General features: G+C 39.5%; 1 protein-coding gene across 3 annotated transcripts in view; it reads left to right on the top strand.

The window, feature by feature from the left end:
• CUL4B (cullin 4B) overlaps positions 1 to 23,646 on the top strand; it is a 46,948-nt gene extending 23,302 nt beyond the window's left edge. For all 3 annotated transcript variants that reach the window (XM_072124716.1, XM_072124714.1, XM_072124715.1), the window contains exons 11-21: positions 790 to 908; positions 991 to 1,183; positions 2,671 to 2,775; positions 9,344 to 9,454; positions 11,208 to 11,293; positions 11,451 to 11,558; positions 12,662 to 12,775; positions 16,276 to 16,381; positions 16,486 to 16,658; positions 19,568 to 19,720; positions 19,912 to 23,646. In XM_072124716.1, the coding sequence (XP_071980817.1) occupies positions 790 to 908; positions 991 to 1,183; positions 2,671 to 2,775; positions 9,344 to 9,454; positions 11,208 to 11,293; positions 11,451 to 11,558; positions 12,662 to 12,775; positions 16,276 to 16,381; positions 16,486 to 16,658; positions 19,568 to 19,720; positions 19,912 to 20,007 (1,364 nt within the window). In that variant the 3' untranslated portion in view covers positions 20,008 to 23,646. The remainder of the gene's footprint in view (positions 1 to 789; positions 909 to 990; positions 1,184 to 2,670; positions 2,776 to 9,343; positions 9,455 to 11,207; positions 11,294 to 11,450; positions 11,559 to 12,661; positions 12,776 to 16,275; positions 16,382 to 16,485; positions 16,659 to 19,567; positions 19,721 to 19,911) is intronic.
• Positions 23,647 to 24,813: the final 1,167 nt, after the last annotated feature.

The raw sequence follows: 24,813 nt of genomic DNA, 5'->3' as shown, positions 1-24,813 counted from the left end.
ACCTAAGCAATGAGGTACTAAAGCTGTATGTAAATGACCAATGAAGCATTAGCATATTCAAGCAGTCCATCTTATTCATGAGTGGGAGGCACAGCCACACCCCCAGTGCATGACTGACAGCCTGTATAATGATGTGAGGCTGTATAATGATGTGCTTCCTGGTGCTGGCGCCCCCTGCAGCCTGTGTGTGTTTAGGAGGGATACAGCAGCTCCAGGCAGCCATGTTACAGCAGAACATGTCAGATTCATGTGTAGCTGATGTCTGTGTCTCTCATCAGTATATTAGGAGGATGCAGCATGTCAGCAGATGCAGCACAGATACCAGCAATACTTTACTATACATTACACACAGACATGAGCAGGGGGAGGAGAGGGGAGGGGTAACAGGGGTGACATCACTGCCTCTGACCATGTGATCAGCCTCATTTACATAATAAAGAATAGATGATTTTACAATGATTAATGTATGAAATAACTAGATAAAGGCTGGGATGGGATCCTTGTGAGCTGCTCCAACAGGTAGTAGTGACAGGACAAGTGACACAGACCTGATGACAGGTGTCCTTTAAAAACAAACCTACAGACCCTATCTTGTATGTGACCCGGGGACTGCCTGTATTCTTTTTATTGGTATATTTTAATTTATTTCTTTGCAGGCTTCTTTGTTTTTTCTGTTTCTGCGGCCCATTTTAGTTCACGTCTGGTCATACAGATGTGGTTTGGTCTGTGTTAAATAAATTTGAGCTTTTTTAATTATTATTATTATTTTATTTTGTGTTTCCTATAAAGGTTTAAATCACCTTCTGGATGAAAACCGGATCCAAGACCTCTCCTTACTTTACCAGTTGTTTAGTAGAGTACGAGGAGGGGTGCAGGTTCTTCTTCAGCACTGGATTGAGTACATTAAGGTACAAGATTGTGTCTAAAATTATCTTTTGGGGATTTGTGTACAGATATTGAGCCAGCGGTTAAATTATGAATATTTTTCAGGCTTTTGGCAGCACCATTGTGATAAATCCAGAAAAAGATAAAACAATGGTACAAGAACTGCTGGATTTCAAAGACAAAGTTGATCATGTGATCGATGTGTGCTTCATGAAGAACGAGAAGTTTGTCAATGCCATGAAAGAAGCTTTTGAAACCTTCATCAACAAGAGACCAAATAAACCTGCTGAACTTATCGGTACAAACAATGACCTAGTTTGTTGCTCTACTGATATTTCTTTATGATCCTATTCCTTCCTCTCCCCCCCCCCCCCTCTGTTTTGGGTATATTATGTTGGAATTCTAACCAATACTGTGCTGCAGTAAAGAGTTTTCTGTTTGGTAGGCTAGGTAAGTAGCCTAGACTTACTGAAGCTTAAAGGAAATTTACTATCAAAATCCATTGTGATAAACCAGGGACACTTAGTTGTAGATCAGGCATTCTCACTGTGGTAATCTTCTTATTCATCCATCGTCTCCTTCTAACATAGGAGACATCTTTTAAATTTATGCTCGTGGGGCTGAATGGCTCTGATTGGTGTTTTCAGGGCCCTTCTCTGCTGTAGCTTCACAAGCTGTTAGAATGCTACTATAACGAAAACAGAGGCAAAACAAGAGGACGGCGCCTCGTGTATTATCGTAGGATAAATTGGAAAAATTAAATTGAAATAAAAATATCAGAGGGATATGTATAGAGAGGGAGGGTATGGACAGTACCCCCCTTGAGAATCGCGCTCTCCTTAAATAGCTTAAATCGAGTGTAGCGATACTCCAAAAGCTGCCCAACAGCTAGCCGGTATTCGCTTTATGCAAAGGCTGAACTGGTGTCACAAGCATAAAATGGGGTTAGAAAAACCAAGAAACAGGCTGGCACGGCGCTGTTATGGAGAGTGTCTTCTGGTAAGTTTAAATAGTTTATTCCAAAAACTGTAAACACTTTTCGGGCGGAACACCCTTCTTCAAGTACAAATGGAAATGGTTCTAAACGATATTAAAACAAATGCATAATACATAGTAAATGTATGGGTAAAAAATTAATAAATAAATGTATAAAATGGGGAGACATTATTGGCTGTAATGCCTCCCCTATTGGCTGTAATGCCTCCCATTTTATACATTTATTTATTAATTTTTTACCCATACATTTACTATGTATTATGCATTTGTTTTAATATCGTTTAGAGCTATTTCCATTTGTACTTGAAGGGTGTTCCGCCCGAAACGCGTTTAGTTTTTGGAATAAACAATTTAAACTTACCAGAAGACTCTCTCCATAATAGCGCCGTGCCAGCCTTTTTTGGTCTTGGTTTTTCTTACTCCATTTTATGCAGCTGTTAGAATGAGCAGAGCAGGTCTCCCCTCCCCCTTCACTTCCTGCTGCTACTAGATTACCCAGGCAGAGGGATTGGGTAACGCATGTTCCGCTTATTGTAGAAGCCTGTGAGACTTCAGCACTGAGGGGTTCTGGTAATACCCCTCAGGCTCTTTAACAACATTTTAAAAGTTGCAGTCATGGTGCATGGATCTATAAGGTAGATTCTATGATGGTAGTATTTCATCAGCTTTCCTCAAATATTCTTTCCTTTTACCGCTCTTCTAAGCTTTTTTTAATGCGATAAATTTCTGCATCCCGATTAGTGTATATAACCAAAAAAAAAAAAGATTTTTTTTTTTTTACCATCTCAGCAAAATACGTGGATTCAAAGCTGCGAACTGGAAACAAAGAAGCAACAGATGAGGAGCTGGAGAAAATGCTGGATAAGATTATGATCATCTTTAGGTTTATTTATGGTATGTAATATTTTCATTGCAGAATTGAAAAGGTACAATTTAGTGGTTAAGAGACAAATGACGGAGTCCTGTAACCTCACATCAATGGATTCAACTAATACGCTGAGTTCAGTCCAGTGATGCGAGGTTCAGGGCAGAAAATGCCTCCAATGCACAAAGTGTTATTCTCTAAGTGCACTCGATCATGCGCAGCTGGTGTTAGACAACATTTTCTATAAATGTACATTGCCCCTTATAACAAGTGCTGAGCAGGTGTAATAGCCACTTGTTTTACATTGCATACACCTGATGGCTAAAGCAAATACAGGTGCCCCCTGTTTTAAGAACAACCGACTTACAGACAACCCCTAATTACAAACTGACCTCTGGATGTTAGTAGGCTACAATAAACCGCTATAACAGTTATCAAATGTGTCAGCAATGAAGCTTTATTGTTAATCCTGGTACTTATGACAACCCAACATTTTTTTTAAAATCCAAAAAGTTAAAAATATGTGTGAATTTCTTATCTGACCAGAGCTCCAGGCGTTCTCAGAAGTTTCACTTCTTTTTTCAAATGTTCACAATAATTATTTTCATTCGTCCTCCATTATGCTCACGGCACAAATCCACAGATTCTCCAGATAAGAGTAGCCCACTGTTCAGACCAACGTGGATGCAGTTTTCATTCCTCCTATTGTTACCACCGTTCGCCACAGCGGACCACTAGAAGAAACATGCACTCCAATCGTGTAGAATGTCTTCATAAGAAATAATTTAATAAAATTTAAAATTACTAAAATATTTTAACATTGGGACTCCTGGATCAGTCCTGGACCGTTGTCTTGGCTCGAAGGGGGTTAAAGTGAAGAGTGCAGCATGACACCCAAAAATTTTTAAAATCCAATTGTCACGGAGACCAAAATAATTTTGGCTGGGGTTACAATTATAAAATATACCGTTCCAACTTGTGTACAAATTCAACTTAAGAACAAACCTACAGAACATATTTTGTATGTTACCTGGGGACTGCCTGTATAGCAAATGGCATCCATGCAAAGTTGCATATCAATTCCGCTTCCTTTCTAAAAATTCTTCCATAAAAGAACAATAAAGCTATAGTCAAAAATCATAGTAAAATTTGTCTTTATTTAGGCTACATTCACACACACGTATAGGGGATGTATATACCCATACGTACCCCATACGGCCGTGTGATTTCAGCCTTAATTTGCTGAAAGCGCTTAAATGTCAAGAAAACCATACAGCAATTATACCATCCTAAGTTTATGTATGAATTACCTGTGCTCACACAGTGTGCCACTCAAATGACGTTTCAGCTGTTCCAGCCTTTTTCCAAGGGATCCTGTGCTTGTTTCTAGTATCATGTACATTTATTAACACTGATACTAGTAAACCATGGTGTGCCTCAAGTATCATACTGTTTTCATACAGCGTAAATTTTTGTTTTCATAAATTGACATACATTTTAAATAGACCTGAAGGTGACTACTCCATTCAGACAGTTAACTCTGTGGCTTAAAGGGGTTTTCCCATCTGGACATTTACGTTTAATTAAATTGCCATATTTAAACATTTCTTCAATTGGATGTTATTAAAAAAAATGTTTTGGTGTGAAGATAATTTCTCATAAATGTTGACCCTTAGAAACGGGATGGCTTCCTTGGATACGACCATCTCACATTTTACCTTTTGTGGCCAGACATGAACTATTGAGCTCTGCCTGACCAAATGGATTCAGCATTCATTACCACAGGTCGGCTGTGGGACATGCAGTAACTACTCGGACATCTAATATTTAAAAAACTTTGTTTCCTTGTGCAATCACTCAAGCAGAGGTGGCCGTATCCAAGGAGTCAGTCTTATTTCTAAGGGACCATTTCACTACATTTATGAGAAATTATCTTTACACAGGAACATTTTTTTTAATAACATCTAATTGAAGAAATGTGTATATATATATATATCTATCAGATTAATGAAACTGAATGTGAATGCCCAGTTGAGAATACCCCTTTAACCCCTTAACGCTCTGCGCCGTAGCTCTACGGCGCAGAGGTATAAGGGATGTATGAAGAGGGCTCACGGGCTGAGTCCTCTTCATACAAAGGTGGGGGTTTTTGCATATTGCACAAAACCCCCACCGCTAATAACCGCGGTCGGTGCTTGCACCGATCGCGGCTATTAACCCCTTCAACGCCGGCGGCAAAGTCGCCGGCGGCGTTTAAAAGACGGCGGCGCGCGGGCGCCGCCATCTTTTTTCCGATCGCCAAGCCCCCGAACGTCATCGGGGGGCGGCGATCGGTTGCCATGGTAGCCTCGTGTCTTCTTTTGACACGAGGCTATCTGGCAGCTTCAGATTCGTTACAATGAGCCAGTGGCTCATTGTAATGAATGTGCTGCAAAAATGCCATATATTGCAATACAGAAGTATTGCAGTATATGGTAGGAGCGATCTGACCATCTAGGGTTAATGTACCCTAGATGGTCTAAAAGATAGTAAAAAAAAAAAAAAAGTTTAAAAAATAAAAAAAATTAATAAAATATTAAAAGTTCAAATCACCCCCCTTTCCCTAGAACAGATATAAAACATAATAAACAGTAAAAATCACAAACATATTAGGTATCGCCGCGTCCCAAAATGCCCGATCTATCAAAATATTAAAACGGTTACGGCCGGCGGTGACCTCCGAGGCGGGAAATGGCGCCCAAATGTCCGAAATGCAACTTTTACACCTTTTTACATAACATAAAAAATGAAATAAAAAATGATCAAAATGTCGCACAGACCTCAAAATGGTAGCAATGAAAACGTCGCCTCATTTCGCAAAAAATGACCCCTCACACATCTCCGTGCGCCAAAGTATGAAAAAGTTATTAGCGTCAGAAGATGGCAAAAAATTTTTTTTCTTTTTTGTACACATTCGTTTAATTTTTGAAAATGTATTAAAACACAATAAAACCTGTACAAATTTGGTATCACCGCGATCGCACCGAACCAAAGAATAAAGTAGGCGTATTATTTGGAGCGAAGAGTGAAAGTCGTAAAAACAGCCCACAAGAACGTGACGCACGTGCGTTTTTTTTTTTCCAATTTTTCCACATTTGGAATTTTTTTTCAGCTTCGCAGTACACGGCATGTTAAAATAAATAACATTACGGGAAAGTAAAATTTGTTACGCACAAAATAAGCCCTCACACAGGTCTGTACACGGAAAAATGAAAAAGTTATGGATTTTTGAATTTGGAGAGCGAGAAAAGAGCCGGAAAACCCTCCGTCCTTAAGGGGTTAAGGAAGGTGGGTGTTGACAAAATTGCATCAATTAGAATTGGCCTTTCAATTTATTAATTAGTTGTTCTAGGAACCTCTATGTTTGAGAGGTGCTTTCCCTGCTGCCGTTTATATAGAGAGGAAAAGAATACATTGACAAGTCTAGAAGCAAATACATTGACATGTTTATATCTATAAAGTTAATTCTGAAATCACCATAATTTGAGCTGTATCATGAATTGCACTTTTATTCCATACTCGGGTTTCTAATAGTAGAGCAGCTAAAGTCACTTGTGTCCATAGTCGGACTGTAAATTTAGTTATGGGTTGGCAAGTCTAAGGGTGCTTTCACATTGGCATATTTTTCACAGAGCCCATTTCGGCCTTATGGACACAGATACAGATTGGGTTCTCTCTTCCTTCTTTTTTACTGATCCCATGCCATCGGTGAAAACAAAGGCAGGACCTACATTACATTTTTTTTTTCCACTGATCAGTGCAGAAAAACTGAAATCTGAAAAATCCCAGAAGCCAGGAAGAGAAAACATCTCTGAGGAAATAGAGGGTCACCTATATAAATAGATGGAGCGGGCTGCACAGGAGGGGACCGTAGTGATAATGGGAGACTTTAACTTTCCAAATATAAATTGGGGTCGGGGCTCGTCTTCATCTATGAAGGGGAGACATCTTATCAACTTTCTGCAGGATAATTTTATGTTGCAGCTTGTAGAAGATCCCACAAGAGGTGACGCATTGTTGGACCTTGTGATTTCTAACAATGAGGAGATTGTCCAAAATGTCAGTATCAGGGAACCCCTTGGGAACAGCGATCATAATATAATTATTTTCCTCTTAAACTTTAAAAAGCAGAAACAGGTGGGAAAATCAAAAACTTTGAATTTTAAGAGGGCTAATTTCCAGAAATTCAGGGCTGCAATACAGGATATAGACTGGGATCAGATTCTGTCACATGATAATACTAATGTTAAATGGGAGAAATTCAAATCTATCCTGGGTTTTTATACTTCTAAATTTATTCCAATAGGTAACAAGTATAGACGGGCTAGATTACACCCCGCGTGGCTTACAGCTACAGTTAAAAGGGCAATTAATGAGAAAAAGAGGGCATTTAAAAAATATAAATCTGACGGGTCACCTAAGGCTTTCAATACTTACAAAAAACTTACCAAAATCTGTAAAAAAGAAATAAAATCAGCCAAAATACAAAATGAAAGACAGGTAGCGAAAGATAGCAAAACAAATCCCAATAAATTTTTTAGGTATATCAATGCAAAAAAAAATGGGTCACAACAGGTTGGACCCCTTTATAGGTACTTAATAGGTTTTTTTAGCTCCGTTTATACAATAGAAGAGAGAACTTCTGACTTGGGTGGTGCCAGTGCGGGTCATGGATCCTGTGATATACTAGGCTGGCTAAATGTAGACATTATCCAATCTAAGCTCAATAAAATCAATGTGTACAAAGCTCCTGGACCAGATGGGTTACACCCCAGAGTTCTTAAAGAACTCAGTTCTGTTATTGCTGTACCGCTGGCTAAAATCTTCAGGGATTCTGTAATGTCTGGTGTGGTGCCAAGTGACTGGCGCAAGGCAAATGTGGTGCCAATATATAAAAAGGGCTCTAGAACTTCGCCTGGCAATTACAGGCCTGTAAGCTTAACTTCCATTGTGGGGAAAGTATTGGAAGGGTTAGTAAAAGACTACATACTGGAGTATGTGACATCAAATAGTATAATAAGTGACAGCCAGCATGGGTTTACTAAGAATAGAAGTTGTCAAACTAACCTTATCTGCTTCTATGAAGAGGTGAGCAGATGCCTGGATGGAGGAGCAGCTGTGGATATTGTGTTCTTGGACTTTGCAAAGGCATTTGACACTGTCCCTCATAGACGCCTGATGGGTAAAATTAGGGCTATTGGTTTGGCAGAAATCATTTGCAATGGGATTGAAAACTGGCTGAAGGATCGTATCCAGAGAGTTGTGGTCAATGATTCCTACTCGGAATGGTCACCAGTTATGAGTGGTGTACCCCAGGGTTCTGTGCTTGGCCCACTACTATTTAATATATTTATTAATGATATAGAGGTAGGAATTAATAGCACTGTGTCTATTTTTGCAGATGACACCAAACTGTGTAGTGTAATACAGTCTATGGAGGATGTTCATAGGCTGCAGGGTGACTTGGACAAACTGAATGTTTGGTCATCCACTTGGCAAATGAGGTTTAATGTGGATAAATGTAAGGTTATGCACCTGGGGGCCAATAATCCAAAGGCAAAATATGTCCTTGGGGGAGTAAATCTGGGAGAGTCCCTTGTTGAGAACGACCTGGGGGTACTAGTAGATCATAAATTGAATAACAGCATGCAATGTCAATCAGCTGCCTCTAAAGCCAGTAGGATCTTGTCATGTATCAAAAGTGGTATGGACTCTCGTGATAGGGATGTAATATTACCACTATACAAGGCACTGGTTCGGCCACACCTGGAATATGCTGTCCAGTTCTGGGCACCGGTCCATAAAAAGGATGCCCTGGAGCTGGAGAGGGTTCAACGTAGAGCCACAAAAATGATAAGGGGTATGGAGGGTCTCAGTTATGAGGAAAGATTAAAACAACTAGATTTATTTAGTCTGGAAAAGAGACGACTACGAGGGGACATGATTAATTTATATAAATATATGAATGGTCCATTCAAAAAATATGGTGGTAAGTTGTTTCAGATTAGATCAAATCAAAAGACGAGGGGGCACTGTCTCCGTTTGGAGAAATCAAGGTTTAATCACCGAGGCGACAGGGCTTTCTTACTATGAGAACGGTCAATCTGTGGAATAGCCTAACTCTGGCGCTGGTCACAGCAGGGACAGCGGAGAGCTTCAAAAAGGGTCTAGATGCCTTTTTACACCTAAATAACATTGATGGTTATGTTATATAGAATTGTTTCCCCTAAATCCCTTCCTCATCCAATCCCTTCCCTTCCTTGGTTGAACTTGATGGACAAGTGTCTTTTTTCAACCGTAGAAACTATGAAAACTATGAAAAACCAATGTATATGTGTCCATAAGTCAAAATGGGTTCAGTGAAAAATTGCTCATGTGTGAAAACATTTGCCATTGTGAATCTATCCTAAGAATAGGCACACAAATAATAAGCCTGAAATGTAGATAAATATGGCAGATTAGTGTTAGTGTCACAGGCTTATTGTTGTAAATTTTAATAATGTATACATTATTAGAAAAATAAGAAATTGGTGAATGATTTTCTGGTTCTTCTTGCAGGGAAGGATGTCTTTGAGGCCTTCTACAAAAAAGACCTAGCCAAGAGGCTCTTGGTGGGGAAAAGTGCTTCCGTGGATGCTGAAAAGTCAATGCTTTCCAAACTTAAGCACGGTATGGGTGTAGTTTACACTGTCAAAGATACTTTTTAAGGGGATTTCCATAGAAACGGGCATTAAAAAACCTCTACCACCGGATTACCTGATAGCAGATACCACTCAATTTTTTGGAACTCTTGGACAACCCCTTTAATAAGAGTTCTCCTCACCTATCTGCTCCTGTGCTGTAATTTATACATACAGCATAGAGGGAAAAAAAAATCTAATAGTCATGATTGAGTCATGATAGGAGGCTGTGATTTTGGAAGAACAGGGACTAGCTCCACATATACACTCACCGGCCACTTTATTAGGTACACCTGTCCAACTGCTTGTTAACACTTAATTTCTAATCAGCCAATCACATGGCGGCAACTCAGTGCATTTAGGCATGTAGACATGGTCAAGACAATCTCCTGCAGTTCAAACCGAGCATCAGTATGGGGAAGAAAGGTGATTTGAGTGCCTTTGAACGTGGCATGGTTGTTGGTGCCAGAAGGGCTGGTCTGAGTATTTCAGAAACTGCTGATCTACTGGGATTTTCACGCACAACCATCTCTAGGGTTTACAGAGAATGGTCCGAAAAAGAAAAAACATCCAGTGAGCGGCAGTTCTGTGGGCGGAAATGCCTTGTTGATGCCAGAGGTCAGAGGAGAATGGGCAGACTGGTGTGAGCTGATAGAAAGGCAACAGTGACTCAAATCGCCCCCCGTTACAACCAAGGTAGGCAGAAGAGCATCTCTGAACGCACAGTACGTCGAACTTTGAGGCAGATGGGCTACAGCAGCAGAAGACCACACCGGGTGCCACTCCTTTCAGCTAAGAACAGGAAACTGAGGCTACAATTTGCACAAGCTCATCGAAATTGGACAGTAGAAGATTGGAAAAACGTTGCCTGGTCTGACGAGTCTCGATTTCTGTTGCGACATTCGGATGGTAGGGTCAGAATTTGGCGTCAACAACATGAAAGCATGGATCCATCCTGCCTTGTATCAACGGTTCAGGCTGGTGGTGGTGGTGTCATGGTGTGGGGAATATTTTCTTGGCACTCTTTGGGCCCCTTGGTACCAATTGAGCATCGTTGCAACGCCACAGCCTACCTGAGTATTGTTGCTGACCATGTCCATCCCTTTATGACCACAATGTACCCAACATCTGATGGCTACTTTCAGCAGGATAATGCGCCATGTCATAAAGCTGGAATTATCTCAGACTGGTTTCTTGAACATGACAATGAGTTCACTGTACTCAAATGGCCTCCACAGTCACCAGATCTCAATCCAATAGAGCATCTTTGGGATGTGGTGGAACGGGAGATTCGCATCATGGATGTGCAGCTGACAAATCTGCGGCAACTGTGTGATGCCATCATGTCAATATGGACCAAAATCTCTGAGGAATGCTTCCATGACCTTGTTGAATCTATGCCACGAAGAATTGAGGCAGTTCTGAAGGCAAAAGGGGGTCCAACCCGTTACTAGCATGGTGTACCTAATAAAGTGGCCGTTGAGTGTATATGTGTGTTTTTTAGTATATATGTTTACATATACACAAGCACATTTTTTCTTAAACACCGGCATTCTAAAAATGCATTGATAATTCCAGCGGTTCCACATCCAGTATAGCTGTACTTGTCTAATTCTCTGTGAATCTACCGGTTTCAACCATTCAGTTGTATATAGAATTGGTAACCTGGCTGTTATATTTATTGCTTTTCTAATATTATACGTTTTTGTTTTGTTTTTTTTGTTTTTTTTGTACCTTCCCAGAATGTGGTGCTGCGTTTACTAGCAAACTTGAGGGAATGTTTAAAGACATGGAGTTGTCTAAAGACATAATGGTTCACTTTAAACAGGTACAGATTGTTGCCTCAAATAAAATATTTTCTGGTAGTGTTTATCAGTGTTTATGGCCTAGTTGTATTCATGTACCTCTCCTGAATATTACCATTGACCTGCAGTATTTCTGTGTATTTTGCACATTTTCAAACTTATTACGTTTTTCAATTTCAGTATATGCAGAATCAGAATGTGCCCGGTAACATGGAGTTAACTGTGAATATCCTAACAATGGGTTACTGGCCAACCTACGTGCCTATGGAAGTTCACCTACCTCCTGAGGTAAATGCCTACCACTTCCATGGGACAATGTTTTCAGAACACTGATTTTTTTTTTTTTTTTTTTTTTCTCCTGTGTTCTGTTTCTCCAAGGATCAAATAATGGGAAAAATGTATCTCCTTACATCTGATACTAATGGAAGACTATAGTCTTTGAAGACAAATGGGTTCTATAGCTCAATTTTCAAATAGTACCGTATTTATTTATACCCAAACAACAATATGTCCTATAATATTATTCAGGGGAATTCACCTTCATGTTTATGTCTAGTGAAGAATGGGAAGAAAACTTCAAGGGGATCTCCTCATGTTATGAAAATAAATGACCTATAGCTTCCTCTCCAGTGCTCTTCTCCAGCACTGCACCATCTGTCACCACTGACCTCTGTCACTATACAGAAGCACAGTGTGTACCCACCAACACATTTACTTTGTTTAGTAACTTTTTTTTTCTCCTAATCTGCTTTGTTGGGCACGCCGTTTAGTTATGATCGGGCTGAAGTCCCGCAAGCCTGTGGATTTTCTTACACCCAAGGGGTATAAATGGGATTTGCTCTACAGTTCATTACCATTAATAAGAAAATATAAAGCTTCTTCAGCTTTAATCTACATAAAGTTGGATAGCTGAGATTACATTAACACCTTGACAAGGTTCTCTTCCCTGTCCCTCTGGCTGTTCTGTTATGAACACAACGCTAACGGAAAGTGTGACCGTGGCCTAACTGGCTAAGCACCTACATTTTTCTGGCATAAATGTCCGTCTAGTAACACTATATATGCCCAGGAGTTATTTATCTGTATTACTGAAAATGTCATACTCCTGTTAAAAAATTTTTTTGTTTGAGCATTATTACCTTTCCGTAAAAAAATAGCCCTACGTCTGCTGGACATTGTTGCTTTCTTCAGAAGATAAAATCAAAACAAAGTATTTCAGATGATGTAAAGTTTGTGTTGTCATTCACCAATTTATGTAGGATTCCTCATCACTTATTTATACGGTTTAGCTGATTTGTTTTGTTTTTTTTCTGATAACAGGGCATACAAACAGTAAATTACCTTTACAATGTAAATTGCTAAATAATCCTTTTTTATTTTCTAACTTTTAGATGGTGAAACTGCAGGAAATATTCAAGACTTTTTACCTTGGAAAGCACAGTGGTAGAAAGTTACAGTGGCAGTCTACATTAGGACAGTGTGTCTTAAAAGCAGAATTCAATGAGGTGAACTTACATCCTCTGGGTCTTTGTGGGGTTGTAAAGCACTTATGTTTCTGATGGCTTCTAACGATGGTTTGAATTGGGACCTTCTACAGATATTCTATTGTACAGATCTGACAATTACAGCAGTGCAATACAACTGCAAATTATGCGTGGGGCCTTTTGATTCTCCCTGAAGACAGATATTGGGCAGATGACGATGGTCAAAATTTGATTTCAACTACTTGATTCCTTTGTTTAGAGGAGCGAGGGCACTGCCGGGAGACTGTAGAAGCTGCTTCCTACATTTATTACACATGTGCTGTCTGCATCTATATGAGGGAGTTAAGAGACATGGCAGTCGGATGAGGATTGATGTCCTCCAGTCTCTGCTCATTAGAGCATGCATGGCTTTAACCCCCTACGGGACTCGGCCTATTTCGGGACTTTAGGACGCGGTCCCATTTTTCAAATCTGCCCTGTGTCACTAGTAGTGCTTATAGCTTTGGAACGCTATAAGATATCCAGGGGATTTTGAAATTGTTTCATATTAGTTTAAACATTTGGATGAAATCTTTTGTGTTTAGTTATTTTCTAAATTCTCCACTTTTGTTGCAGATAGTCATAACACCCAAATAAATTCATTCTTACACTTACATACACTTACATTCCCAAAATTTCAGCTTTATGTTGGCATGATTTTTAAGATTCCACGTATTTTACTAAAATGCTATAAGGCTCAGAATTTAGGTGCCATTTTTCAAATTTTTTGGAAAATCGGCAAAACCCGTAATTTGATGGACCTGCTCAACTTTTAATTGACTATGAGAGGCCTACATAATATGGAAACTACATCCCTCAAACTTCTTAAAAGTGCTTTTTCATACGTTGTTTAACCCTTTAGGTTTTTTTTAGGGTTAAAACAAAACGGAGGTGCGGTCTACTAACTAATAATATTAATTAATATAATAATATAATAAATAATGAAAAGGCAGCACAAAAAATTGTGGTGAAAAAACGGTGGTTTTAATCCATAGAAGACGACGTTTCGGCTCGTATACACGTGAGCCTTCTCAAGTCTTGAGAAAGGCTCACGTGTATACGAGCCGAAACGTCGTCTTCTATGGATTAAAACCACCGTTTTTTCACCACAATTTTTTGTGCTGCCTTTTCATTATTTATTACTTTGAGGGTCCTTCAATTTTTGTGCCTTTTTCTGAAGATATTGCCGTGCTGCTTGGACTTTTCTACATATAATAATATAATATATATTCATAATGGTAATATTTTTTGACAATACATTCATTTTGCATAGAAAATGAAACCTTTGAAATGGATTAAATCAAAAAAAGGCTCCAAAAGTTTTTTTTTTACCCAATTTCTCCCAAGTACACCGATACCCTATATGTGGTGGTATCCTGCTGTATGGGCGCACGGATGGGCACAGAATGGAAGGATGCTCCATCAGGAGCAGATTCGCATTGTCACATTGTACAGACAATGATTTTTTTTTTTTTATGTGGACTTATAGGGGCTTATTTTTTTGCCTCATGAGATGAACTTGTCTGTTTTTAGGCATCTATAGCTAATTGGTGAGATTTTATTAACTCTTTGTTGGTGGAGGAAATGAAAATCATAATTTTTTTTTTTTTTTTTTTGCCATACCATAAAAATAGTATATTATTTGTATTCTCTGGGTCGCCACAATTAAGAAAATACCTAATTTATATAGATTATTTTTATTTTTTTTCACTGAAATTGAAATTTTAGCTTCACCGTATTCTCATATGCTTACCTTTTTTCAGCTGACAAATCTAGTTAAGGTCTTGTTGTTTTTTTTTTTTTTTTTTAAAAAGCGTTCTTTAAGGTCTTATTTTAGAGTGCATAACTTTTTTATCACTTTTTAGAGCATTTTTTAAAGAGTAGTAATAAAAAATTATCTTTTTTCAGAGTTGTTTTTTTTTTTTTTTTTAAGGTAGTTTTTTTTACAAGGTTCACTTGGCAATACTAATTCTTTGTAGAGCAGACAGTTTACAGTCAGACCCGGAAGAGATCTGACTGCTCAGGACACCGGGGCACTCAGCAGACCCCGGTTCTGCCCATAAGGATTGTATCCCCCGTGCCGCTTACCATAGGGGAAGACCCTTACACGTCACGGTCATGCTTGACAGTGACGTGTAAGGAGTTAATACTTGCAATCCGAGACGGCTGCGATTGTAATAGACAGCCGCTGCTTGTGGTGCCAGCTCTGTTCGTGAGCTGGTGCCAGAAGCGGGACGTTATAGAACGTTCCGGTGCAGAAAGTATCTACCCGCAGGGACGTACTATAACGTCCTGGTGCACGTAGGGGTTAACCTGTTTCGGACTGTCCGCTGACTTTAGACGTCAGCGGATGCAGGTCCAGAGTCTAAAGACGTTGCTGCAGTTTTCTACTGCTCCCACGCTAGGCACCTGGAGACCCTAGGGAGATGCGGTTTATTACCACTTCTCGGCTCCTCACAGCATCGCGCTGAAGTAGTGCATTGCACAGAGAAGCGGAGCCAGTGCTGCCGTCAGCTCTATAGACTCGGCAATCACGTGACCGCCGGGTCTAAAGAGTTAACCAGAGCTGCTTGGTCTAATTAGACCCAGTACAGCTCTGATCAGCATCTCCAGTGACAGGTGGTGATTTTCCTCTGCAAGGGTGATGCCACACGTGACATTTTTGGTCCGTTTTTAAGCATGTGTTTTCGGTCCATTTAAAAACCGCATGCGTTTTTTTTTACTGTTTACCATGCGTTTGGTTTCTTTGAACCTGTTTATTAAGATAAACCAGGTCTATGTAGCCAAACGCATGGTAAACGGTCCAAAAACGGATCGGTTTTGAAAATGCATGATTAAAAACGGAACAAAAACGCCACAGGTGGCATCCCCCCTCACTGAGAAAAATTGGGTGGGGCGGGGGAGAAAACAAAAGAGCTCATGGGGGACATGTAAAGTATACACAAAAATTATATGGAAAGCACGCTAAAAAAAGTTATAGCCCTTAAACCGCTACTTAGTGATGCGGCCTGAAAAGGCTCTAGTGACGGGGCATTTTAAGCAGATTTTTCTAATGGCAAATTCTCCATAAGGAGTTTAGTTTCTTCCCTGACCATTGGGGATAAAAGGAATATCCATAAATATAATTGTACTAAAGTGACCAATAATGTTGTTCAGGCTTTGAAAACCAAAACGGCTGAGCTGCAATACCAGCAGCAGCCACGGAGTCTTTGGAAAGGTTTCTCAAATCCTGGACGATCCCTGTAAATGTGGAAAGTGGTTGCCAAAGATGTACCATATATACTCGAGTAAAAGCCTAGTTTTTCAGCACAAAAAAATGTGCTGAAAAACCCAAACTTGGCTTATACTCGAGTAAAAAAAATATAGGTTTTACCAGCTTTTTGTGGTAAAATTAAAGGCCTCAGCTTGTACTTGGGTTGGCTTATACTCGAGTATATATGGTAATTTTTTTTTTTTTTTTCCTCCCCTCTGTTTTCCTTTAGGGTAGGAAAGAGTTACAAGTGTCACTTTTCCAAACACTTGTTCTTCTCATGTTCAACGAGGGTGAGGAATTTAGTTTTGAAGACATAAGGCAAGCCACTGGTATAGGTGAGTGTTGTTTGGAAATTTCTGTAATGCTGTTAATATTTTTGTAATTTATAGAAATGTGGGTGTTTAACCATCAAGCATATTTATTTTTTTTGTCTTGTCAGAGGATAGTGAGTTAAGGAGAACCCTTCAGTCACTGGCCTGCGGCCGAGCCAGAGTTCTCACCAAGAATCCCAAAAGTAAAGATGTAGATGATGGAGACAAGTTCACATTCAACGATGACTTCAAACATCAGTTGTTCAGGATAAGAATTAATCAGATTCAGATGAAAGAAACGGTATGTGGCCCTGTTCTATCTTCCCTTTTAGTTGTTCTTCCAGAATTTGTTTCACCCCTTAACGACATGTTACGTAATACTACATATTACATGCCGGATGCGGGTGAATGGAGAGGGCTCACAGGCTGAGCCCTCTCCAATGCCGGTAAGTCTTTGCTGCATATTGCAGCAAAGGCTTACCGGTAGCACCCGCGATCGGTGCCAGCAGCATCGGGGAGCGGCGATCATCGCCATGGCAGCCTCAAGCCTTCCGAAAACTCAAGGCTGCTTAGGGTTAACCCATTCATTACAATGTGCTGGCAGCACATGAATGAGAAGTAAAATCCCCATATACTGCCATACTGTAGCACTGTCGTACAGACAACCTAGGTATAAAGTGCCCTAGGGAGTCTGAAAAATAATAAAAATTTTAAAAAAAGTTTAAAAACCATTTTTTTAATAAAAAATTCTAAAAACTCAAATCGCCCCTCTTTCCCTAGAACTGATATAAATAAACAGTAAATATTATAAACGCATAAGGTATCGACGCGTTCGAAAATGCCCGATCTATCAAAATATAATAAGTTTTTCACTGTGTTTAATCCCGTAACAGGAAATCGTGCCTGAAGTGGAAAATGCCCCTTTTTTGCCATTTTAAACAACATAAAAAATTCAATAAGTGATCAAAAGGTTGTACAGTCCTAAAAATGATAAAATTGTAAATGTCATCAAAAGCCGCAAAAAACACCTCCCAAAGCTCTGTATACCATAGTATGAAAAAATTATCAGCGCCAGAAGATGGCAAAATCCCCCCAAAAAAAATTTGTACAGGAGGTTTTAATTTCTTTTTTTGTAAATGTATGAAAACATAAAACCTATACAAATTTGGTATCTCTGTAATCGTACCGACCCAAAGAATAAAGTAGACATTTGGGGCATACAGTGAAATCTGTAAAATCCAAGCCCACAAGAATATGGCACGAATGAAGGTTTTTTTTAACCAATTTCACTGCATTTGGAATTTTTTTCCCACGTCCCAGTACACGGCATGGAATATTAAATACCACCATTTGTTACGCCGAAAATAAGCCATAACAATGGAAAAAGTGCTGCGGCGTGAAGGGATTCATATTGTATAAAGGTTTCAACAGGATCTCAACGGTAGATGCATTACTTTATCCTTCCTATAGTACATACTGTACCAAAATCTTCCTGTATATACTCATACATTAAAGGGGTTGTCCAGGATCAGGGCTTTTTAAATATGTCACAATATTTTTTGGAGCTCTGGTGCAGTGTGGCTGCAGCCTTCATTGCTGGCTTCTGTTTATATGCTCAGCAGTGATGTCACGTCAGCAGTGGTTACAGGCTGTAGCAGGGGGGCATCTATGGGCACCGTGTCACCACTGAACCTCTGTATACACACTGGCAGGCTTTATGGGCAGTGCCACACTAGAGTATAGTGTTTGTTACTTTTTATACCACCCTTGGATCTATATATAGAAACTACTGATCCCAGATAACCCCTTAACGTTCTCAACAGGATTGAAATAAGTTATACTGGACCTTTTTTTTTTTTTTATTATTATTATTTTTTTATTTTTTTTTTTTATTTCTGTGGATCCCAGAAGTTGGGTCCTCCAATTTTGTACAAAGCCTACATTTCTCATCTGTTTTTAACCCCTTAACGACTTGGCCTTTTTTTAGTTTTTTCACTTCCATTTTTCACTCACCAACTTCAAAAATCTATAACTTTTTTATTTTTCCACATAAAGAGCTGTGTTATGGCTTATTTTCTGCGTAACAAATTGCACTTCATAGTGACGGTATTTAATATTCTATGGCGTGTACTGGGAAGCGGGAAAAAAATTCCAAATGCAGTGAAAATGGTGAAAAACCACATTTGTGACGTTTTCTTGTGGGCTTGGATTTTACAGCTTTCACTCTGCGTCCCAAATGACATGTCTACTTTATTCTTTGGGTCGGTATGATCACGTGGATACCAAATTTGTATAGGTTTTATAATGTTTTCATACATTTAAAAAAATTAAAACCTCCTGTACAAAATATTAATAATAACTTTTTCATACTTTGGTGTACGGAGCTGTGGATAGTGTAATTTTTTGCGAATTTTGATGCCGTTTTCATTACTATAATTTTTGGGACTGTGCGACCTTTTGATCACTTTTTATTAATTTTTTTTTGGACGCTATTTTCCGTTACGGGGTTAAACATAGTGAAAAAACATTATCATATTTTGATCGGGCATTTTCGGACGCGGCGATACCTAATGTGTTTATGATTTTTACTGTTTATTTATTTTTATGTCAGTTCTAGGGAAAGGGGGGTGATTTGAATTTTTAGGTTTTTTTATTATAATTTTTTTTTCAGACTCCCTAGGGTACTCTGACCCTAGGTAGTCTGATCGATCCTATCATATACTGCCATACTACAGTATGGCAGTATATGTGGATTTTACTTCCCATGCATTACAATGTGCAATTAGCACATTGTAATGCATGGGTTAAAACGAAGTAGCCTCGGGTGTTCGGAACACCCGAGGTTACCATGGCGACGGATCGCCGCTCCCCGTGACGTCATCGGGGAGCAGCGATCCACAACAAGATGGCGGCGCCCAAGCATTGCCGGCGGCGATCGCGGAGAAACAAAAGAAGCAAAAGACTTACCGGCTATGGAGAGGGCTCGGCCCGCGAGCCCTCTGCATGCACCGGGACCCGGCGTGCGCCGTACTAGTACGGCGCGCGTCGGGAAGGGGTTAAATTGCTGTTGTGTCCACTTATACTGGGTTCATAAGAATTTCCTTGGTAACATTACAAATTCCCCTTTTATAAAGTTACTAACTTGGTGAACTATTCTATTATTCACTTTTCAGTATGTTCCTGGCTAACTCCATATATTTTATCTTAAAGGTGGAGGAACAAGCCAGCACTACAGAACGAGTCTTTCAGGACCGGCAGTACCAAATCGATGCAGCGATTGTTCGGATAATGAAGATGAGAAAAACACTTAGCCACAATCTTTTGGTGTCAGAGGTGTACAACCAGCTTAAATTCCCAGTAAAGGTAACTAGTCACTCGCCATGTTACAGATTTTTCTGGGTAATCTCTGGGATAAATCTGCCATGATGTCATTGGTTTATGGTTATGACTTATGCTAAATATATAGGTAAATCACATCGGATTGTACTGACATTTCATGATCTCTCTGTAACTTAAAACAATGTGTTTTTTTTTTTGTTTTTTTTTCTCTCCAGCCTGCAGATCTCAAGAAGAGAATAGAATCCTTAATAGACAGGGACTACATGGAAAGAGACAAAGAAAATCCCAACCAGTACAATTATGTTGCATAACACAATATACAGCAGCCTTTGTCTTGATGGCCACCTAGCGGATAATAAAATAGCTTGATCCCATACAATAACTTGTTCCACCATTCATAACTGAATCCTGCAGAAAGAAGAAACGTGAGCAGTTTTTTTTCCCTCCGGCATTTTGAAAAACCTTCTTTTAAATATTATATTTAATACGAATGCTGTTGGACTCTTGCATGTTGTTTGGAATGATGTGTCCTGGGTAATCCTAGGCTTGTAATCTGGACACGCTGGAGATTACATGGCCATAAGACATCATACAAACCAACATGGTATCATCTGATCTGTGAGTCTGCATGCAAACCAAGAACGGCAAAGATACGCGCGCAAAAAAAGAAAGCCTTGCGGAAGTCATCAATGTCATTCAGTACAGCCTGACCTGGATTTCTGACACTTTTACCACGTCAAAAACAAGACCCTACACGTGTTCCTATAATGTCCTCGTATCATGGGAGCTGGAGTGCATTGTAAACTCCTCTTACTTGTGTCCACCAAATGTATAGGAAGAATCATAACCCTTTTGTTTCCACCCGGCTGAACACTTTGTGATAGAGTTGGTTGTACGGTGTAAGCTCGCTTCTGGTTTTTTTCTGAGTAATGAGTACAGCTTTATCCCACAAATCTGGCTGGACCTTACCAAATCACACCCTGACCTCTTACCTGTGCAGGGAGACGGGAGGCTATGACAGTGTGGTTAGTGATCCGTCATCTCTTTTCCATAGGCTTTATACAGTATAGGCCCATTGAGTTGGCTTTTTAAATAGGCCTATGACTGGTTTGCTTTTGAGCGAGTGGATTGTATTCACTGAAGGGTTTTGTCAATTTTCGTGCCTTTTTATTTTTTTACCAGAGACTGAGTCAATTTACTGCTAAAAGTGTTTCCGTAGAGAAAGGTAACAATAGAATTTTTTAATACAGGGTAGAGTTTTTTTCCATTCAGCAAAACCAGGATAGAAGATGTTTAGTCATTGTGCTTCTGAAGCACCTTTTATGTTTTAACTACTTTTCATAAGGTGAAATGCAGCCGTTTACATTCATTTCTAAAAACTATCAATGTGATCTCTGTGGCCAGGTCAGATTAGTTTGTAAGTTTTTAACCTCTTTTTGTTCTGAAGATGAGGAGACCTGGCTGTCTGAGTACCTTGTGCTATATTAGAAGGACCCATGCAGCTACAGCCTATATCTGATGATGTCCTTTGAATATTGGCATTTTTTCTGATTTATGTTAAAGGGACACTAATCCTGAAGTCTGTATTCTACAGTATATGTTTGCTGTGCAGTTAAATGAAATGCACTGTGTGGAGTATAATAGACTGATGTGCATAAGGGTCTTCAGCAGGAAGTGTGGGGAAATCGCTGTCAATTGTGTCCAGCCAATCATCCAGAAACCTTTATATACCTACAGCTGAATGAAATTGGTGGCTTTTTACACTGTACTACTTTTGGTTTTTATATTTTTCCAGTGCTTCTAAAATTAATCAGCTTTGCTAATACCAATCATTTCCTTTCTGCAACCTTTATGCAGAGATGTGTTTCTATAGTAACAGACTACAAACACACTCTCCAATGTGATCCTGCAATCCTTCTACTAACCTACCAAATGTACATTAGTTCTATGGGACTTTTGGGATTGTGACTTGGGTCGCACTTCTGTAATGAAGAGTATTTACAATGTTGCTGTATTTGTCATTTAAAATGCATTGTGAATAGTAAGGAAAATCTGGATGGAAATAGTTGTGAAAGGCAGAGGTGTGACATGGACACCACTAATTTATTTTAACCATTAAGCTGCAGTTCATGAGAATGTGTTGGGTTGTAGTCAGTACTATGGACTGCATCGATCAGTCAGTAGCTTATATCCAACGGTAGCAAAACTAAAAGATGCAGTTCAACCCTGACTTTAGAGGGATTGTGCCAAGGTGTAAACTTCCCACCATAATCACTGCACTGGCTATGACCAGAGGTCCCATGTCCCCATAGAGCAGCGCATTGATGCTCCATCCATCTCTGTGGGACTGCAGAGTATAGGGAACAGCCATAACGCACAAGGAAGAAGCATTTCATTTATTTCAGACATTTATGGCCTTTATTGTGACGTGGTGATAAGATTAGACCTTGGTACAACACATTTAAGTTCTTCACCATTTGAAAAACAAAGTATACATTTACCTTTCCTGCTAGTCTCCTCCACTGCAGGGACAAGTCTTGTGTTCCAGTATTGAAAATGCGTTACATTTCTCCACCCCATGTTGGTTCATACTGGAATGTATCATGTACTGAATAATTGCGGCGCTTGCTCTGACACGCTGTTAATTTTTTACTTTGCCATTTGTTTCTTTTTAACTTCTTCCTGATAACGTTCTGCATTTCTTCCGTAGAAGAACCATTCATCATGTTTTATGTTGATTGCGCAGATGTGCCAAACAAGTCACCAATGTTTTAGTTTTACCTGGCAGGTTGTTCTGCCACGAAATTTTTTTTTTTTTTTTCTCTCCAGGATATTTTGAATATTTTGGTTTTAAGTTCTTTTAATTGTATCCTTTTATATACAGGGCATGACGTTTGTTATTGATGCATCGGAGGGAATCACAGCTTTGTGCCCCTTTCAACCTGCTCTCCGACCCCATCTGACATCGGATGTGGAGACCTGTGACTGACTGGCACAGATGACAGCGGAGTATTGTGTACAAGCCTTACACATTGCACTTATGCACAATACCCAATGGCTGCCATGCCACCCAGCTTGAGGTTTAGGGTACAGTCATACGTGGCCTTTAACTCATGCGTTTCATAATGCAATGTAACAGCTGAAGAGAGATTTGCCTAATTAAATTGCTCTTAACATTTGCGTTTACAAAACACATCAGTTTACATATTCTCTAACATTGTGTTAACACATGTCAGCATCCTCTTAACAGTTGCATTTTTGTAAATGCCAACATCAATTTTATTAGGCAAGTCTCTCAAACTGTTGCATTGCTTTTTGAAACGCATGCGTTAAACGGCAGGTGTGAATACCCCCTTAGTCTCCAACCCCAATGACTGATCATGAGAGAGAGTGAGTATTTTCTATAAGAACACAATAAGCATATCATAGCTGCAAAATGAAGAGATGGGCAACCAGCGATCCTCAGATTTTTCCAACGTGTTGCGGGTGTCCATAAAGCGGTCACATTTTGGGCCTTTTCTCTCCCATACTTGCAGAGAGAGCGTCAAGTAAAATGTGAAAAACCTCACCTGCTGAAGAGTACAGCAGCATTCAGAAATGTAATATTACCTTTCATTTGGCAGTTTTCCGTGTGAGGAGTGAAGATGCCTCCTTTTTTATTATTATTATTATTTAGGAAGCAAATTCACCCAATTGTAGATTTTCGGAAATTGCGTCTGTTCACTGTATTAAAACTCAATGTGATATACAAGGCGTGTGACCTGATCACATCCTTTTAAGGCCGCGGTCGAAAACCTTTTTAATGTTTCATAAAAACCAGTATGACAAAGGGTACAAGGTCTTTCTAAGTTGCTAAATATGTAAATATGTGTCCCTTCAAAGAAGAGTGAGTCTGTATCTAGGTATTTTGTGTCATTTAATAAATATTAAGCAGTTTTGTGTTGCTAAAATTCTGGTTCTTCTGACTCTTCATTGTGAACATTTTGTTCTTCCTGCTCTTCATCACATGATTTACAGACTAATTATATCTCACATATACTAACAGATTGTGGTGGTTGACTTGTAATATATATAGATAGCTCATCTTCTGTATAAATGAGCAGAATGATTACATCATTCCCACCCGGCCCTTCTATACAGTCCCCTATTTTATGCTCTGTCCAGACCTACAGAGTACAGGACAGATACTTTCCGCCATTGTTACTAAGGATTGCCTCCCACAGATATCCCCTTCACACCTATAAACGGGGGGACCCTCTCGAAATGTTTAACAGTGACCGCCAAAGACGACTGATGGAGACATTGTACCTTCCACTGCAAAAAGGAGGGAACAAAGTAAGTTATTCCTGCTGCAGGGTTTAAATCATCAGGGTGTAAATTGCTGAAGATTTGGGATGTGAACATCAAAATTTTAAAGGGAACCTGTCACAACCCCCAACCCCCATAGAGCATTGTACATACACTGCTAAACATTTTCTTTGTATGAGAAATCGGTTTTATAGAACAAACGATACATTTATAAATTTACATATTACCTTAGAATGGCATGTGCTCTGTCTAGTCAACTCGTCCACCCTTCTCCCGTCATTTTAACGCCCCATGGCTCGTGCCTAGCATATAACGGGCAGGCGGCTGGCATAAAACAGGAGCATGTAGCTCGCATATAATACTAGGCAGGCGGCTGGCATATAACGGGGGCTGGTGACTATCATTATAAAGTGCAATCAAAGAAAAATGAACCTTGCACAGCAAAGTGTAACGCCAAGTAAAAGTAATGGTCGACACACTCAAAACAAGTAATCAAAAAGCCAGAAAAAGCAGTGTGTCACTGACATAATGGGTTCAGAAAAACATAACAAATTTTATTTGTATCAAACACTGAACACAAACACATATCTAAAATCAATTAAAATTGTACCGAAGTACATACAATTCTCTACCATGTTGTGCACTGTAGTTGGTGCAGAAACAAGACACCTCCTGAATGGGCAGAATATACCCAAGCCACCCCTAAGTATTGAAATATATCAAGCTGCCATAGAGGTAAATGCTAGGTAAATGGATGCCTACAATGCAATCATAGTATACATTCAATACAGGTAATGGAGGCAAACCCT

The sequence above is a fragment of the Engystomops pustulosus genome, chromosome 9 (assembly GCF_040894005.1).
Source record: "Engystomops pustulosus chromosome 9, aEngPut4.maternal, whole genome shotgun sequence".
NCBI classification, from domain to species: domain Eukaryota; kingdom Metazoa; phylum Chordata; class Amphibia; order Anura; family Leptodactylidae; genus Engystomops; species Engystomops pustulosus.
The sequence above is the reverse complement of the archived record's forward strand: the minus strand, read 5'-3'. Positions and strand labels throughout refer to the sequence as shown.